This window comes from Pongo abelii, chromosome 4 (assembly GCF_028885655.2).
Source record: "Pongo abelii isolate AG06213 chromosome 4, NHGRI_mPonAbe1-v2.0_pri, whole genome shotgun sequence".
In the NCBI taxonomy this organism is placed as follows: Eukaryota; Metazoa; Chordata; class Mammalia; order Primates; family Hominidae; genus Pongo; species Pongo abelii.
The window spans coordinates 159,335,989-159,356,177 of NC_071989.2; the positions used below are offsets into that span (position 1 = coordinate 159,335,989).

At 42.8% G+C, this 20,189-nt stretch overlaps 1 protein-coding gene across 1 annotated transcript; it reads right to left on the reverse strand.

Moving 5' to 3' along the window:
- Window positions 1-2,402: 2,402 nt before the first annotated feature.
- Window positions 2,403-12,770, reverse strand: RBM22 (RNA binding motif protein 22). The gene is given in 11 exon segments (NM_001132152.1): window positions 2,403-3,493; window positions 4,557-4,688; window positions 4,881-4,969; window positions 5,733-5,897; window positions 7,160-7,360; window positions 8,191-8,363; window positions 8,449-8,549; window positions 10,206-10,338; window positions 10,949-10,978; window positions 12,162-12,215; window positions 12,650-12,770. Coding segments are annotated over 11 exon segments (1,263 nt in total). The 5' UTR covers window positions 12,704-12,770; the 3' UTR covers window positions 2,403-3,362.
- Between the last annotated feature and the right edge of the window lie 7,419 nt (window positions 12,771-20,189).

Consider the following 20,189-nt stretch of genomic DNA (forward strand, 5'->3'; position numbering starts at 1 on the left):
CATCCAAATCTTAATCTCCCTTAAGCTCCATTCCCCTTGGGTTGGGAATTTCCATTGGCCTTACAGATATCTTAAACTCACCAGATCCCATAGGGAATTCATATTTTCCTACCCCTACTTTCCAATCTCACTTTCTTCTTCCAGCATTCTCTATTTCAGGAAAAGACATCTTTCCACCCAGCTGACCAACCCAGAGACCTGAGGTGGGAGGTTAGGGGTTACCCTAGACTCCTCTCTTTTCACCTCCATTTATTTCAGGTCACAGTGGCTCACTGATTTGGCTTCCAGAACATCTGTTATATCTCACTCTTTTCCCCATGGGCTGTCACTGCCTTAGTCCAGTTGTCATAATGCTTTACCTTCTGAGCCTTTTCCGTTGGAGAAGGAGCTCAAAATATTACAGGCAGCAAAAAGGGTTAAGAGATGAGGCCTTATGACAACTAGAGAGAGATTAAGTACATACCAGGTTATACAGCTGGGAGGAGCTGAAGTTGAGATTTGAACTCAGGTAGTCTGGCTCCAGAGTCTGTTTAAAACACCATTACTTGCCTGGACGCGGTGGCTCATGGCTGCAATCCCAACAAAGGGAAGGCCAAGGCGGGAGGATTGCTTGAGCCCAGAAGTTTGAGACCAGCGTGGGCAATGTAGTGAGACCCCTATTTTTCAAAAAAAGAGGAAAACACCATCACTCAGTGTAAACCTACTATATAAACAAGTGCCTTATTATTATTAGATGCGAGGACATCTATATTTTTATTAGAGTAACACTAGCTGCTATAACAGAAAAATCCCCAAGTCTCAATGCCTTAATACAACAAAAATTTCTCATATAGCAATATTGTCTTCTAAGTGGTGATGGAGGAACCCAGGCTCCACTGTGTGACTCTGCTGTCTTCTAGAGACCATTCTGTGCATTCAGCCAGATGGAGAAAGCACACAGGACTGGGTGAGGGTTTTACAGGCCAAGCCTGGGAATGGCAAAAGTTGCTTTTCACCAAGTGTACCCAGCTGTCTGCCCTAGGCAATGGAATTTGGCAAGCAAGAGTTTTTGCCAAGATATAATTGCTGATAATTCTGATTTATGAATATCTATTCTATACTTCCCTTTATACTGGGTTTTTAAAAAAGATCCATAACCAGACTACACAAAAATTAGAATCTCCTCTTCCCCAAGAAAGCAAGGTTACAATACACAATTGGATAAGCATATATGTATGTATGTATGTGTATGTGGAGATGAAAATCATTGAATCTAGCAGTTATTAAAATGCTATCCATAAGATTCACATCTCATTTACAAATTGGCTAAAAATCCTTTACATGCTCAAAAGCAGGCAACAAAAAAAGACCCAAAAGGATACAAAAATACTTGGAAGTATTGTACATTGCTTCACATTTGACATTACTAGCAATAAAATGAAAATTTCTTAGTATAGATTTTTAAATCTTTAAAAAAGGCAATTTAAGTTCTCTAGAAAAAAAAAATCTGCAAATCTAAAACAGGGTGCCATATGGGGCATGTCCTTCTTGGAAGTAAACATTTTAGATAAAAGTGGCATGAAATTTGCTTCAGGAAATGGCTGGGCGAGGTGGCTCACTCCTGTAATCCCAGCACTTTGGAAGGCCGAGGTGGGCGGATCACGAGGTCAGGAGATCAAGACCAGCCTGGCCAACATGGTGAAACCCCATCTCTACTAAAAATATAAAAATTAGCTAGGTGTGGTGGTGCATGCCTGTAATCCCAGCTACGCAGGAGGCTGAGGCACGAGAATTGCTTGAAGCCAGGAGGCAGAGGTTGCAGTGAGCCGAGATCGCGCCACTGCACTCCAGCCTAGCGAGAGCGAGACTCCATCTCAAAAAAAAAAAAAAAAAAGTGGCTTCAGGAAAAATAGATTTATAATAAATGTTTCCTTTTAAAATGACTTTCCTAAGGATGACCTATTAAATTTTATTTTTTAGAGACAGGATCTCACCATGTTGCCCAGGCTGGCCTTGAGCTGCTGGCCTCAAGCAATCCTCCCACCTCAGCCTCTTAAGTAGCTGGCACTGTCGGCATGCACCCAGCTGGGTGACTTCTTAAAGTTACCCTTTATCAACTACCCTACACCAGGATCTGTGCTAAGTGTTTTTGTGCACTATCTTATTTCAACCTCACAATCACCCTCTGAAATAAGTACTAAAGAGGTCTGAACCTTTTAAATCATCATGGAATCTAACCTAAGAATAGGCTGAGGTAAAAAATAATAATAAGTAAATCATCATGGAATGGATATAATCAAAAGTCTAAAGCAACATTTAAAAAATTTACAATATATAACTCATTTCTATTAAATAACTTCCACTGACCTCAAGTTCAGCTACCAAAGGATAAAGAGGAATCTAGAAATAAACCCATGACAACATTTGAAAAATTGACCCGTTTTAATTATTTAAAACCAAAAAACACATCAAATTTCCTTTACCATCTACAATTCAGTTATATCCGAACACTCTAAGACCAAACAGAAGCAGGGATGACAATGAGACACTGAAGACACACGAAGGTGAATGCTGAAGACCATCAGAGTCCCAGCAGGAGGTCACGTCTTTCATTCAAACGCTCCAATGCTTTTCATTTCAGTTTGTTAAAGAACGTGTTTTACAGGAAGTTCTTTACAGTAATTTCATGCCAGACACCAGGTTTCTTCAATGGTACACAGCTCCATGAAATTTGTGTTTCCATCCAGTTGACAGGAATAAAAAGGAATTTTTATTTTTGTCTTTTTTTGGGCCGTAGAGACGTAAAATGGTCAGATTCCTTTAGGAATAAATGAGGAAAAGGAGAGGAAAGAAAAGATCTGGGCTGTGCTGGTGCTGGTTTCTACTCATCTTTCTGAGGGTGTGACTTCAAAAGAGTTAAATCACACTTAGGCCACTACAATGATTAGTACTAGTTATCTTTTTTTTAAGATGATAAAAAGGAAAATATCCAATGGACATAAAAATGGTCAAAGGTTTTTTTACTGCAGGTCAATTTTTCCCCCGCCCAAAAAATATACAAAATGAACATATAATTGGGATGGTAACTCTGCTGGACATTCCAATTCACTCATCTGCTTGTGCCCCACACGGGTAAGGGGAACAGGCTTTAGGTTTTATTAGTCGTGTTATAGCAGTAACCAGATGTGTTAATGGCAGCTTATTTACGGTCCATCAATCCTTTGAACAAGTATAGGAAAGCATGGCTGTCAGTCTCTGCCCACATCTGAGCACATTCAGCTACCATGGAAACTACAAGGGAAGGAAAAATATCTTTATTCCAAGATTTACTGGGAGTTTTAAGTGCCCTTTCTTCCACAGAGCCCCAGAGTGGTGACAAGGTGCTAGGGGCTGCTGTGTTTTCCAGCATGAGCTCCCATCCTCTGAGGGTCCTGAGAAGGATAGTGGATTGGTCCTGGAGCCCTCATGAAAGGAGGGGGTGGTCCCATTGGGTGGAACATGTGTGGCCCAAAACCTGCAGATACGAGAGAACAAATGTGTTAGGCTTGTAGTTTCCTTGATAACCTTTCAAACCTCTCAATCTTGCTAAGGTTAAAACCACCTACACATAAATCAAGGTTGACACGGGGCTTAAGCAAATGTCAGTTCACAAAACTTGCTTCCACTTGTTATTTCCTTGGTTTTAGAAACCTTTCCCCCACAGTCCAAAAAACTCCACCGCACTCAAGGTATCACCTAGTATGTCATCTGAGTTTCTGCTATGTATCCAACATGCCAAATCCTACCAGACAGGATTTAGTCAGGATTTGGGAGACAAGAAAGAAATCAGGCTGATGGCAAAGACTGTGTCATCATTAACTTCAATGCTTGACACCAGAATGGAGGGTGCTCAGAAACCAGATTCTCTTCAGAGTATGGGCTCTCTGCCACAGGAGAACTGGCTACCTGTGATTTCCTTCCACTGTTAACACTGTCTACAGCAGTGCTATACAAAGTGCCAGTCCTCCACCTATTTATGGCCACTCAAGACAAAGAGCTTGAGTCAAAATGTAAATTATATGACCAGGCACAGTTTAGTTCATCTGACAGTTTTTTTGGTAAGAAGACTTTCTCAATGAAGGAAGGGGTTCACTGATTTACATTCTGGCACAAGCTCCTGATCTTGTGGCAGACAGGTGATAAACACTGTAAAATGACACCCACTCACAGTCCGCACTGAGCAACAGTGCTCTAGGGCATCCATTAGCATTTAGTTTAGAAAAGGGAACAAATTGGTGACAGATCTTTGTAATCTAATAATCTTACTCTGCTGACACATATACGCGGATCAGATCTTTGTAATCTAATAATCTTACTCTGCTGACACACATACCTGGACCTTTAGAAAACTGGCCCCTTTCTTCTCCTCGGCAGAGCAGGAGGAAAAAAAATATCAGAAATCCCAACAGATCAACTTTACTTGCAGACTTCTACAGAGCAAACTCACAGGATTTGGAAGTGTTGAACGTGATGGTGAGGTTTATGAGACAGAACTTTCACAAGGATTTCTCTGGGCTAAGAAGGAAGATGGAAGTTACCTGGGGGTGGGGGTGGAGCAATGCCAGGGGGCGGTGGCAGAGCAATGTTCACTACAGCTGGAGGACCACTTGGGGGCAAGTTGAAGTAGTTGGCAGAGGCTTCTTCTTCTGCCGCAGGAGGAGGAGGAAGAGCTGGAGGAGAGAAAATAGTCAACACATAGAGGGGAGAACAATTGTGCAACACTGTTTCTACCACCTTTACATTCTCAGAGATCCTACTGGGAGAGTAGAGCGGCGACATGAACCAGACCTGGGTCCCATCTTCCAAAATAGGAACATCAGGGCAGACAGAGCTTCTGAAGTCAGCAGGGAGTCTGCACTCACCTCCTGGCAATCCTGGAACAGGTTCTAGTTTGATCCCAGAGTCTGTAGTTCCATCTTTCTCTTTTTCTTTTCCTCTGGCTGCTTGGGATCTGGGAAACACACATGCATACAGTCGGCACTTTGGCCCACCTTATCTCACACCTCTGCTTCTTACATTCCCCAGTCCAATGGAGTTCCTTCGCTCTACCTCCTCCTCAGCACACACTCTTTTCCCATAAATGCCACTGTGCACAGTGAACAAAAGCAAAGGTTTTGACACAGGAAAAGACCTGGTTCAAAACCTGCTAGATCATAAGGACCAGAAGAGGCAACACATACGTGTTTAGCACAGTGCTTACCACATAGGGAGCGCTCCACAAAGGCAGATGCTGCTATTAGCCATCTCTTCCCTGGTTCCAAGTTGGAGACATGTTCCCCCTTTGAACTGGGTCTTTCACCTGTGTCTCTCTTATGCAATCATCACTTTTAAACTTAAAATAGTGATTCTTTCCTGTTTTATCTTCTCCACTGGACAATCAGCCTCTAACGGCAGAATCTAGGTCTAATTCATTTATAAACCCTAAAATTCACCTTTCATGCCCTGGCATTATACTTGGCCTATAATAGCTAGTCACAAAAACAGGAACCTTCAAAGGAGTAGATTATACACCAACCCCGTGAATACATTTCCAAAGCAGGGTTCTCCCAACATCCACAGGAATCAACTATCACATAGAGAGTGATCTTTGAAAGATCTCTTTAAAGATCCTGTTCATTTAAGCCTGTTAACCAAAAGCCTACTAGTCTCCAGAAAATGAAGTAGTTTCTTAAAAATCTAAGCAAAATGTCACTTAAAAATAGTTTAATTCTCACCTTCCCCATTTCACATTCAGTCTGCGGCCATTTACAATCAACTTATTAAAGGACTTCTCAGCAGCCACTTCTGCAGCCTGCCGTGTGGCAAACTGGATGAAAGCACACTGCTGTCTCTGCACAACAGTGATCGTCCGGATCTCTCCAAACTGGTAGAAATGATTTCTGAAGGGAAACAGGCAGAGAAAAATGAAAGTGAGAGTTAACAAAGATGTTCCCAGGAGACTGAAAATGGATTAACTTTCACTGACACACCACTAGGCAGGTGGGCCCCAAGATTATCTGCCTAACTACCCGCAGGTGTCCCCCCCATATCTTGTCCTACTGTGGGTGCTGCTGATTGAGAGAAGGAAAGAAAAATAATGAGTAAATAAAGGTTCTCAAACATCTCAGGGTTTTTTCCCATGGAGGAAAGGGGGTTCTAATAGGTTCCTTAAAGACCCTAAACCCTAGATAAGGGGTTGGCAAACTACAGCTCTCAAGGCCCATGAGCCAAGAAAGTTTAAAACAAGAATACATGACAGAGACTGCATGTGGCCCACAATGCCTAAAATATTCACCATCCAGCCTCTTATAGCGAAAGTCTGCCAACCCCTGGGGGTTGTCTAGCTCACTTGGATAGGGTTTAATGGAGACAGGCTACCAAGGGCAGGTTATAAACTTACAGGAGTTTCTTCTCCACTTTATCTCTTTGGAAGAGGTAATTTCCATTACTATCTGCCCAGATGTCTCATCTAGCCAAGCATAATACAAGCCAAAAATAACACAAATTTATCAAATGCCAGTCTCTTTAAAAAGCCAACAATTTAAACCATAAGAGTTTTATCATCGCAAAGCTCTCCCTCCTCTACATAATTCATCATACTTGGATGCGTGCCATCCTTTAAAACTTGGCTGTTAGGTCAAATAGAATCCTATGTCATTATTACCATATACCAGGATGGATAAGCACTCTTTGTGCTTTGGTTCTGAGACAGGGTCTCACTCTGTTGCTTAGGCTGGAGTGCAGTGGTGCAATCACAGCTCACTGCAGCCTTGATCTCCCAAGCTCAAGCGATCCTCCTGCCTCAGCCTCCCAAACAGCTGGGACTACAGGCACATGCCACCACACCCGGCTAATTTTTTTTCTTAGTAGAGATGTGGTCTCACTATGTGGCTCAGGCTGGTCTCAAACTCCTCGGCTCAAGAGATCCTCCCAAAGTGTTGAGATTACAGGCATGAGGCACTGTGCCCAGCCACATAAGCACATTATTACTGTGGCACCATAAACGACAATTTTACAAAAATTCCAGTCAGCATGATACTAACAATAGACAGACTAAAGAAAAATGTATTTTGTACAGAATGATCATTCTTGCAGTCTTTGCAAATAAATTATTCCAGGGCAGTTAAAGGCAAAAATAACTCTCTAACTTATACCCACAAACCTTAAATCTGTCTCAGTAATGGTATCACCTAGACCACCGACATATAGCGTGGTGATAGTTTTATCCTCTGGTGGGTCCAGCCGAGGCATTGTTGAAGCCCGCTTTAGAAGCTTGTCAGCTACAGGATCATTGATTCCATAATATCGATCTTTAATATTCTGATCAGCAAGGGGGTCATCTGGATCTGTAGGCTTCTCATGTCTATGATTCAAGAAAAAAAGAAGGCATAAAGGTGAAACAAAGGTGAAAAAATGGTATCTTCCAAGAGTAGCTACATATTAAAGTCCTAGATACATATTCTGAAATGCCTTTTGAACTAGAAACTATGGTTTCTACCAAAATATAATTACCAAAATAGACCTAATACCAAGAGATTTACTGTATCACAGAAGGAATTCCTAGCCTCCTAAAAGCCACCCTTAGGCCATCTAGGATGCCAAACTTTCCTTATAAATAAATACTCTTGACATGATCCGCCCCCTCCCGTCCCCCCAGAAAGGGACACATGATTACCCCTCTCTAGGTCAATGATTCTTAACACATTTGGGGTGTTGTATTCCACTGAGAATCTGATTAAAGCTATGGACCTAGCCCCAGAGAAAGCACATACATTATTTTTTAGGGGGTGGGGTTAACCAATCCCAAATTAAGAACTCCTAATCCAGATGCTTGGCAGTCTTAACCAAAACATACACACCCTTTAGAAGTCTGACCTTACTTTGACTTCAACCATACATTGAGAGTCAACTCATTTAAACCATGGCAGTGAAGATTTACTTCTCAGGTAGAAATGTTTAGGGTCAGCATCTATACTGTATGGCATAGCAATTTAGTTTCCAAGGCTCAATTGTAAGTAAAAACTACAATTTATTCATGCTCTTCTAAATTTCATAGTTCTAAGACATGAGATATACCACATTAGTTGTATGACTTTTAGATTTTAAAGCAGAAACAGTTTAAGCTAGGACCTCCCATTTCTTAGATGAGAAATCATCTGAAAGCAAATACTGAAAATGAGGCTCGGCTCTTGCCTGTATGGACATTCCTCTCCTCTCTTACACTCTCCTTTCACCCAGAAGGAGCAAATGTGGGGTCGATTCCTTTTGTAGTAGGGTGTGGTCCGGGCCAGTTTGAGCAGCATGTCACTGGTAGATGTGGCTTTCCCCAGCATGCCAACTGGCCGTGTTCCATCAGAGTTAGAAATCTAAGTGGGGATGACAAATTCAAAAGATAAATTATACAGACTGTGTCAATTCATTAGGATTTCTATCCAAAAAGTGGCAGCATACCTCTCTCTCCATATTCTGTGTATAGTACTCTTTGTTGACATCTGACTTTGGCATGTCATCTTTAAAAGACAATCCTGCGTCACGAACCTGGATGGGCAGGCCTGGTACAAAAAAAGAGGAAGAAGACCTCAGATGTATTTTAAAACATATCCATACTAACCATGCACACAGAATACATCATCTTTCCCTTCTCCTCTTTCCTATTTAGTAGCAGAGACTTTACTATGTTTTTATTCAAACTCTTTAGCACCATCAGGTTACTTCTGCTACACAGCATGCTAAGAAATTGTCCAAATTCCTGAACTGTCAGGAAATTTGATGAAATCAATGTTTTAGAAAATCTTTTAGGCTGGGTGTGGTGGCTCATGCCTGTAATCCTAGCACTTTGGAAGGCTGGAGCTGACAGACAGCTTGAGTCCAGGAGTTCGAGACCAGCCTGGTCAACATGGTGAAACCCCATTTCTACAAAAAATACAAAAATTAGCTGGGTGTGGTGGTATGCACCTGTAGTCCTAGCTACTCAGGAGGCTGAGGTGGATCACCTGAGCTTGGAAAGGTTAAGGCTGCAGTGAGCCATGACCATGCCACTGCACTCCAGCCTGGGCAACAGAGTGACACCCTGTCTCAAAAACAAAAAACAAAAAAATTATAAAAGAAAATTTTTAGATGAACAAACTGTGCCCATGGTCATATTCAACCTGTAAATTAGCTCCTAGTTTTTATTACAACATGATTTATTTAAAGTAAATGTAAAAGTGGTTTCTTTCTAGGTTAGTCCTATAGATCCTCTGGATAGTCACAGTCATGTAAGGGTCACTGTACTCCAGGACCAGACGCCTCCTTAACAAACACATAAATAACATTACATAAAATGTGGCCAGGACTCTGACTAGAAGAGTAACTCCAATGAACTTAACATACATAAACTCATATATTTTTCCCTTTCCTTTACTAGTAAAAACTCCTGTTGAAAAATGATCTTTCTGAAAAACAGTCACCTGCGGTTAAAAAAAAAATTACTCCCAAAAGCAGTTACTCTGAAACAGTAGCAATATATCAGTTCTAACAACACAATTGAGACAAAAGTCTAAAGCACAATTAGGCTGGCTATAGTGGCTCTGGGAGGCCAAGGTGGGAGGACTGCTTGAGGCCAGGAGTTCAAAACCAGCCTGGGCAAAATAGTGACACACACACACACGTGCACTGGTTATGGTGGTATACCAGGAGGCAGAGGCAAGAGGATCCCTTGAGCCCAGGAGTTCAAAGTTGCAGTGGGCTGTGATCACAACACTGTACTCTAGCCTGGGTGTCAGAGTGAGACCCTAACTCAAAAAATAAAATAAAATAAAGCACAATTACCCTGTGAGCTTCTGATTGGGATGGTGGAAAAAAGCTCTGGATCAAGAAAGAAGCCTAAGGCAAATAAATTATCTATCATAGAATCAATGCCTTTTACCTCACTTGGGCTACAGAGATGAAGGTTTAGGCCACTTTGGATTAATTTCCAACTTTTCCTTAAGTTCCTACTATTGTTCAGGCCACTTTTGATTAATTTCCAACTTTTCCTTAAGTTCCTACTATTGTTCAGGGCTCTAGAGTGGCCTAATTATGGTTCTTTTCCTGGGAAAAGCAGACCACGGCAGACATTCCAAAGTGAAATCAGAACCAGAGCTAGGGTGAGAAGTGGGAGACAAAAGACTGGCTTGTAGTTTTAGGTACCTGCACACTTTCAGATTTATTGGACAGGTCAAACATACCATACTCTAGGTCTAAGAGGCAGGTCTGACAGACATTCTTCAATTTACTGCAGGTTTGGCACACTTCAGTCTTCTTGAAACGCATGCGGACTCCAGGGCACCAGCGAAACACTGTGAATGGCCTGGCACAGATCTGCAACACAAAGCAAGAGCCATAGAATGTCAATGGTCCTGATCTGGGCAATCTGGAGATCTGATAACAACGGGGCATTCAAAAAAGGATCCCTGAATGTAGGGTTCAGAAGAGACCTTAGCAATCACCTAGTTGATTTGATGTTTCAATACAATTTTCAGCATCCTTCTCCAGCAAAAATTCAGAGTACAGAAATGAAATAGACTAAAGGTCAAAGTTCTTCCCATCCTAGAGCTAAGCACCAATAATAATCTGAACCTTAATCTTTTTTAGGGGGAGTGGGGAGTGTCATGTAATTTTTTGAGAATCTTCTGACAAGAATGACCTTCCTCCTCAGCTAAAATGCTCGTGTGGACAGTCATACACCACCTGGTATACAAACTCCTTCAATGCCCATCCACTGATACCGTAAGAATCTCTACATTAGAGGGTTCATTTTCTTACTTCCCACATAAACAGTTGCCAGCCAATGAATATATCAGTAATACATAAAAAGCTGTATAGCACTGATTTTTACTGGAAGACTTCAAAACTTAGTAAGCTGAAGGCTAATTTGGTAGAGAAAAGAAAAATAAAACAGAAATCATTACTCTTTAACAGACATACTTACTTTGCATTCCTTCCCATACTTTTCTTTGGTCTATAATAGAAAAAAAAATAGAAAAGAACTGGAGTTACAGAAAGAAAAAAGCCAGATGTCTACTCTTTCCTTAAACATAACCCAAGAAATATGTCTGGAAATCCCTGGCATCCTAGAGAGAGAAAAACAACAACAACAACAAAAACCAAAACCCAACCTTTTTTGGGAAGAGGGTAGGGAACATACTATAACAACATATTATAAGTTATAACATCTCAAGAGTATACGGATCTGGGCTGGGTGGCAGTGGCTCACGCCTGTAATCCCAACACTTTGAGAGGCCAAGGTGGAAGGATCGCTTGAGCCCAGGAGTTCCAGACTAGCCTGGGCAACATAGCGAGACGCTGTCTCTACAGAAAAAAAAAAAAAAAAAATAGAGTATATGCATCTAATACTAGGTAAGTGAATGTCTTTCCACAGCCACAACTCTTAGGTTCATTTTGGCTCCCAAGTTCACTCCCAAGAACTAACATTCCTAATGCTTTCCACAATCCCTACATCAGAGAGGATACAGCTATGGCCCACCCACTTTACAAAGTTTAGTCAAAAGGTAGCTACTGTAGACTTGCCCTGTGCCAATGCCCGGGATATAGTAAATGTTCTGTTTAAACAGAACTATTCAAACATCTTGAACCATTCAAACATCGTGAACATACTAACATATCAACACCTCTACGACTACACAATAATACAGCCCTAACCTAATTATTGTTAACTGGTTCTAATTTCACCCTTGTTTGTAAGAAAGGGGGAATGCTTACTTTAAAGAGATAAAGTACACTGGCCAAAAGGCATTTGACCAGGAGTCAGGAAACCTAGTTTCTACTTCTGGTTCTCCTCCTATCATGCTGACATTCCTAGAGCCAGAATATCTGAACTTAAATCCCAGCTCCATTCCTTACTATTGTATGAAAAGACACAAACGCTCTCACCTTCTGGTCAACAGACCTATTTCCTAGGTAAATGCTCAACAAATACTAGCTATCGTTATTACCCCTACATTACAGGAGTGTTACCGGATTCGTAAGAGAATACACATGACAGTTCTTTGCAAGTCGTCCAGCACTTCGCGTTAGTAAAAGAGCATCATTTTTTCTGCTTGTCTAAGAGAAACACTTCACAGTGTGCAAGTACCACAACATCGACAGGACATGAATAACTCGTTTCACACGCGATCACTCACCATTCGGATATATGGGTTTTCTCCAAGACATGTCTGGCACAGAATGGGGAAGTCCTGGTGAAAATGGGAAATCTGGTTGAGGACCACCCTCCGAAGACCCTGACACCTCAGTGACACTTGGGGTGGCGAGGGGGCGGGAAGCGAGGGTGGGGAACTAGGCACGGCAGGAACCCGAAGTCCATCACGACCCGATGGCGGGAGGGAGCGCTGTCTGCACTTCCGGCAGGCGGCGGGAGAAAAGAAAACCAGCTCTAATAGGCTGGAGGGGGCAGGGATGGAAAGGGTGCCGGTCCCGGGACCCTGGCTAAGCCCCCTCCCTTCAAGCCTGCAGGAGGATCGCCCTCCGCCCTCCTGCTCCGGCCAAGCTAGGCCGCCGCGCTGGCTCCTCCCCGGAATTCCTTCGGCCGCGCCGCAGGCCCTGTCCTGCCAGCTTGCAAGGTGCGCGGCTTCGCCTCCTCCTTCCATCCTCCTCCGGCAGGCACACTCACCGCATCCTCCCAGTTCTGCCTGTTGTAGGTGTTGGAACCCAGAGAGGTCGCCATCTTGAGAGCGTCCGGAGGTAGCTGTAGCTTCCGAATTGGGAGAGCGGACCGCCACAATCCCGTCAAGCCCCGAGGCTAGCGCCGCGGCGGTCGGCGTCTTATTTACGCGTCTAGTGCTTCTTCCGGGGCGGGGCCTTTGCGTCATGACGTCGCCCGCTCTTGGAATTAATAAGCTTAACAGTTGGGGTCCTGGTATAATGCACCTGGATGCTTCCTTCGAGTTTTTGCCTGCTTGGAATGAAGGGCCACACGTACAGTTGATTTATTTAAAAATTGGGCGAAAGAATAAAGGAAGACGTAGTGCATCAGAGGCTGGGGTTAAAATAGCGTTCGCTACCACTGAGGCGCTTATTATGCCAAACTCTGGGCGAAAGCCTTGCGGTTCCAGTGTCTTATTTATTCTCATAACCTCTCTGTAGGGCTGCCAGATTCTGATTCTGTCTCTATCTCTCTCTCTCTCTCTGTCTCTCACACGCACGAATTACAGAACGTCTAAAGTTGAATTTCAGATTAACCGCGAATCGCTTTTTAATTATAAATATATTTGGTACCTACTTGTCCTGAAGTAGGATTCGTGGTTGATCTGAAATTCACATCACTTAACCAATCGTCCTGTATTTTATCTGGTAACTCTACCCTGTAGGCAAGTATGATGATCCCTCTTTTATAGAAAGGAAAACAGGTTTCGAGAGATTAACCTAATCTCTCCTGATTTAGCTCCTGGTTGTGGAGCTAAAAAGTGGTGAAGCCACAAATTCATTAGTACTGTTTCATTTCCAGCTTCTGAAATGACAAGGGTCTTATGAATCAACATATGCATTATTTGATTTTTGGAATAACTTATAACCACTCCGCTAATATTTTATGAGTTTCAAGCCATTCTGGTACCACTTTCATACTTATCGTGTCATCAAGCTATCTAACACATTTATTTAAATCACCTCATTAAAAAAAAGGTTGATTTAAAGTATAATTTACATAAAGTTTTATCCTTTTTAGTTTTGAATTTTGTAAATACATTCACTTACAAATATGGAATTGTCTGTCATCCCCAAAGTTCCCTTGTTTCTGTAGTTAGTCCACTTATCCCATACTCAAACCATGGCAATCACTAATCTGTGTTCCGTCCCTAGTTTTGCCTTTTCCAGAATGTCATATAAATGGAATCCTGTATATCCTTTTGGATCTGATTTTTTTTCACTTAGTATTTTGTAGTTGAGATTCATCCATATTATTACATGTATCAATAATTTCTTCCTTTGTATTACTGAGTAGAATGCCATTGCATGGATATATCATACAATTCACTTGCCAGTTGCTGGACATTTGGGTTGTTCCCAGATTTTAGTGACTATAAATAAAACCATTATAAACATTCACATACAGATCGTTGTATGGACATTGGTTTTCATTTTGCTTGTGTAAATACCTTAGAGTGAGATTATTTGATCATATGGTAAGTATATCTTTTCCTTTATAAGAAAGTCCTTGGGTTTATCTGAGCTTCTTGGATCTGTGATTTGTTGTCTTTTATTATATTTGGAAAATTCTCAAGTATCATCTCTTCAGACAGTCTTCTGCCTGGTTTCTACATCTGTGACTCCAATTTCACGTGTCTTGTGAGGAGTGCAAGGTCAGAAATAACAGAGTCCACATACATTTGTTTTTCCACAATGCCAGACTTTTACTGATGCTATTTCAATCACAAAAGCCACGAACTACATGGAGTTTCCAAGAAAGCAATTCTCCTTAGTACTTCCCACTCACTCAGCACTCAAGAGTCTTGGACACACAGGCTCAAGGCACTCCACAGGTCAATCAATATTGCAAATCATGCATAATGGTATACTTAATCAACATATATATTATAGAGTGAACATTCCACAAACAAAATAACATTTAACATTAAGAGAAAAGAGATAGGACCCCTTTCTCCTTTAAGTTTGGAGCCCTCAGAATTATCTCCTTTCCTTCCTTTTTCCCTCTTTCCTCCCCCCAATTTTTTTTTTAATCTTTGTGGGACATGACTTCTAGGAATGAGCCTTCCTAGCAACATGGGACATGACTTCCTAGGAATGAGCCTTCCTAGCAACGTGGGACCTGAATTTCCTGGAATAAATCATCCTAGCAACAAGAAACCAGCTCAAAAAAGGAGGAAAAAGCAGCCTGAGACCAGGAACACATATTCCTTTTAAAATGCTTTCTCCAAAAGATGTTAAAGAAAAAAAGGGGGAAATGTGAAAGGAAATTAAATCTTGGACCCCAAACTCATTAAGCCAAAGAGAAAAGTCAAGTTGCGAAGTGGGTCACACAAACCTGCCTCCCGCTTTTGGTTCCTAAATAAGATGGCTACAAGATGGAAAACTACATGCCTCCCCCATATTTTGCCCACAAGGAAATTCCTAGTGAGGAATTTTACTTTCCTAGGAAGGAAAAAAGAAAAGAGAAGAAAAAATATATATAGGGACTAGGCCAGATTTATAGCAACAAAAGGAAAGCAAACCTGGAAGCTGAGTCAGGCTTCATTACTGCCCCAATTAAAGCAATTCTCTGGGCAATCATTACCTTAGCCCTTTCGGTTGCACATTGACTTATTTGCAAACACATACTATAACAACATTGTAAGCAGAAACAGGACAGAACATAAATTATTCCTCCTATTATAAGCAATAGCTTCTGCCACTAAATTCCCCAGGATCCAAACCAACCACTCAAGCAATGGATTAGTGAGGATTTTGGATCTGACAGTTGATTATCTGGGTTTTCATATCGGTCATAAGTCAGGTTATGTTCTTTGATTCATCTGGAATATACACACAACATTTCAGTTTTTATGGTGGCACAGGTTCCCCTTGTGCTGCCGTGAGTATATCTAAAGCCACATAGTTTTGCAACACAGCTTTCCTCATAAGCATGACCTCATTGCTTAGCAAAGAGGTACTCATGCAGCTACCATTTAGGGCCTTTGGGTGTAATTCGTTAAGGCCTCTATATGCCATATAACATCTTCGATGCCTATCTGTGGTACAAAGATTGAAGCTAAGTGATCATACCACTGGAATACCAAACATGTCCAATGAGATTGTAAATGAAAAACATTTGCTGGTTTTGGAAGGGTCTGAATTACTGGGCAACATATGGGGGAGGCATGTAGCTTTTCATCTTGTAGCCATCTTTTATTTAGGAGCCAAAAGCAGGAGGCAGGTTTGTGTGACCCAGTTCCCAGCTCGACTTTTCCCTTTGGCTTAATGAGTTTGGGGTCCCAAGACTTAATTTCCTTTCACAATATATATTATCCATATTTTCCTTCTCTTTTTTTCGAGATGGGGGTCTCACTTTGTCACCCAGGCATGATCATAGCTCACTGTTACCTGGAATTCTTGGATTCAAGGGATCCTCCAGTCTTAGCCTCGCAAGTAGCTGGGACTATAGAAGCAGGCCACGGTGCCCGGCTAATTTTTAACTTTTTTGTAGAGACAGGGTCTCACCACGTTGCCCAAGCTGGTCTCGGAACTCCTGGGCTCAAGTGATTCTCCAGCCTTGGCCTCCCAAAGTGCTGGGATTACAAGTGTGAGCCATGGCACCTGGCTCCATATTTTCCACCAGATTTTTTAACATTGTAGGGGCCAACAGAAAAGTTCCCCTTTGCCCTCTTAAGATTCACTGAAAATTAACTAGCAAAAGGCAGATTAATAGGAGAAAAGACATACAAATTTATTTGATCATAGTTTTACGTGACACAGGAGCCTTCAGAATGAAGACCCAAATGGGAAATTGTCCATTTATATGCCTAGGTTCAACAAAGTATGGACAGCTATGTAGAAATAGGATTGGACAAAAAGGGTACTGATTTAGTGCTAATAGACTGAGTGGGGAAACCCAGTGAGGCCTGTCTGTCTAGATTCTTGGCCTCTCTAGGCAGCATTCCTTCCTTCTGGGTATGGACAGGACCCTCTTTGGAATGGGGGTCTTATGACCTACAATCTAAAACAAAGTAGCTCAGATAATTTCTTCAGAGCCAGTTTTTACACAGAAAAGCAAGGGGGAAGTTAGAGTAGTGTTTTTTTTTTTTTTTTTTTGAGACAGAGTCTTGCTCTGTCATCCAGGCTGGAGTGCAATGGTGCGATCTCAGGTCACTGCAACCTCCGCCTCCCAAGTTCAAGCAATTCTCCTGCCTCAGCCTCCTGAGTAGCGGGGATTACAGGCGCGCATCACCATGCCTGGCTAATTTTTGTATTTTTAGTAGAGACAGGGTTTCATCATGTTGGTCAGGCTGGTCTCGAACTCCTGACTTTGTGATCCACCTGCCTCTGCCTCCCAAAGTGCTGGGATTACAGGCGTGAGCCACCGCATACGGCCTAGAGTAGTAGTATTTTACATTTTATGGCTGGCTTTGGGGAAAAGGGGTTCTCTCTATGACCCACCTTGAGGAAAAGGAATTCAGTGTCTGTGGCTAGGCTTGGGGAAGAATGAAGGGCCAGAGACAGGAAGGCAGAAGGTCAGAGAGAAACTTTCGCTTCTGAGGCTGCTTCAGAGCCTTAATTTGGGGTATCATTTTCTGAGCCCCAACAACATGTTAAAGTTTCTGTCCATTAGTTCAAACATCTGGGTCATTTCCATATATAGTCCTATAGATTGCTTTGTCTGTGAGGAATGTGTTATTTTTGCTTTTTTGTGTGTCTCAATTCTTTATTGAATGCCAGTCATTGCTTACATATTTTCATTTCATTTTTTTGAGACAGGGTCTCACTTTCTCACCCAGGCTGGAGTGCAGTGGTGCAGTCTCAGCTCACTGCAACCTCTGCCTCCTGGGTTCAAGCGATTCTCGTGCCTCAGCCTCCTGAGCAGCTGGGACGACAGGCCTGCACCACTACACCTGGCTAATTTTTGTACTTTAAGTAGAAATGGGGTTTCACCATGTTGGCCAGGCTGGTCTTGAACTCTTGGCTTCAAGTGATCTGCCTGCTTTGGCCTCCCAACGTGCTGGGATTACAGGCGTCAGCCACCGTGCCTGGCCAAGTCATTGCTTATATAACAGAAGAGAATGAGGTAAATCATATTAATGCTCGGAAATGGGCAAGTGTGTTCTGTTAGACCGTCTGCGTGGGGTTTGGTCAATCTGGTCAGGAATCAAGCTGGGCTTGGGGTTTTTGTTTTGTTTTGTTTTTGTTTTTGAGATGGAGTTTCGCTTTTGTTGCCTACACTGGAGTGCAATGGTGCGATCTTGGCTCACCACAACCTCCACCTCCCGGTGCAAGCGATTCTCCTGCCTCAGCCTCCTGAGTAGCTGGGATTACAGACATGCGACACCACACCCGACTAATTTTGTATTTTTAGTAGACATGGGGTTTCTCCATGTTGGTCAGGCTGGTCTCAAACTCCTGACCTCAGGTGATCCGCCTGCCTTGGCCTCCCAAAGTGCTGAGATTATAGGCGTGAGCCACCGCACCTGACCTGGGCTTGGGTTTTATTGCTATGGTTGCTTTCAATGTACCACAGTTTTCACCTCCTCTAGCATTATTCTATACTGTACGTTGGGACTGAAGAACTCAAGTGTTCATGCTTCATCCTCAGCTTACAGCTGTCCTGCCTACCTGCACAGTGGGACTAGCTTTCTAGGCCTTTGCCCATCCCCTAGAAATGGATGCTTGTCACTAGCTGCTTGGTAGGCTGGTAGCGGGGTAGAAGTAAAGGGGTTCTCTGTTGTTCTAATTCAATTCAGCCTCAGTCTTCAGCAGGCCCTATGTGTGGGCCTTAGGAATAGATCTTTTCTCAGCCCAAAACTGGGTAAGATCATTAAATGAGTGTAAAGAGGAAAGAAGTGTGAGAAATGAGATTTGGTATACTGCAAGGCTGGGAAGATGGGAAAGAACTAGCAAAGAATATGGAAGAAAACTTTCTAGCAGGGTAGACAGAAAATGGTTACTGAACTAAACTGGGGTCTGCTCACCCAGTGCCGCAAAGCCATTGACATCAGGCTAGTAGCAAGAGAAAGTGAGGCATTTTATTGCAGGGCACCATACAAGGAGAACTGCACAGATCATGCTGAAGACCCGAACTCCCAGATGGCTTAAAGGTACGGGTTTTTAAAGGCAGGGAAAGAGGTTACAGGCAAAGTCATAAATCAATACATAGAGGCTATACATTGGTTTGACCTGAAAAGGTGGGACATCTCAAAGCTGGGATGGGGTGGACTCATAGGTCATAGGTGGTTTCAAAGATTTTTTGATTTATGATTAAGGCGGTGAAGCTGTCTGTCTAAACTTGGGATCCACAGAAAAGAATGTTAGCTCTGGCCGGTGGACATGACTTCCTCCAGGCCCCTCAGGAAGCAACTTAGAACAATGAACAGTGGTCAGAGTTCAGTTCTCAGTTTCCCCTTATCCGAGGTTTAAATCTGTTTGGTGAGAGTCCAGGTTTCTGAAAAGCTGGGAACACATGTTACCCTTAGCTTCTATAGGGAACAAAACATCTCACTCTGACTTCCTTGGCTATTGTGTTCAGCTACTTCTTGCTTATCAAGTTGCTCATTAACTTCTCTGGGCTAGCTAGGTGCCTAGAATTCCCTTGAAGAAACTCAAGATTTCCCTTTATTTCCATGCGTGGAGGGGCCCACAAGCCTCCTAAAAGGGGGTCCCTGCTCTGCCTCAAAACCAGGAGTGTTGTGTTCTGGAAACCAAGCAAAGCCTTTCAAGAAGGAAGAGATAAACTGTCAGATCTACTGAAAAATTGCATAGTTAAGGACTGAGAACTGACCCTGTATTTAAGTGTGGTGATTGCCGGTGACCTTGACAAGAGCAGTTTTGACCAAGTGGTGGCACTGAGAGTCTAACTGGAATGGGTTCAGTTCAGGTAAGAATGGAAGAACTGGAAGGTTGAATTAGGGTGTTTTTTTTTTTTTTCTTCCCTTGAGATGGAGTCTCGCTCTTGTTGCCCAGGCTGGAGTGCCGTGGCATGATCTCGGCTCACTGCAAGCTCCACCTCCCGGGTTCATGCCATTCTCCTGCCTCAGCCTCGAGAGTAGCTGGGACTACAGGCACCTGCCACCACGCCCGGCTAATTTTTTTTATTATTTTTAGTAGAGACGGGGTTTCACTGTGTTAGCCAGGATGGTCTTGATCTCTTGACCTCGTGATCTGCCCGCCTCGGCCTCCCAAAGTGCTGGGATTACAGGCGTGAGCCACTGCACCCGGCCATTTTTGTTTTTTTAAAAAACTTTTACTTAAACAGAGACAAGGTCTTGTTACGTTGTCCAGTCTTGTCTCAAACTCCTGGCCTCAAATGATCCTCTCACCTCGGCCTCCTAAAGCGCTGGGATTACAGGTGTGAGCGATCATGCCCAGAGTTAGAGGAGTTTTACTGTAAAGGGAGTGGAGAAATGGAGTGGCAGCTGAAGAGGAGAGTGAGGCCAATTTCTTTTTTAAGATGAGATAAATCACATGCTGATGGAAAAGGGAAGGGGGGAGCTGCCGATGCTATCTGTGAA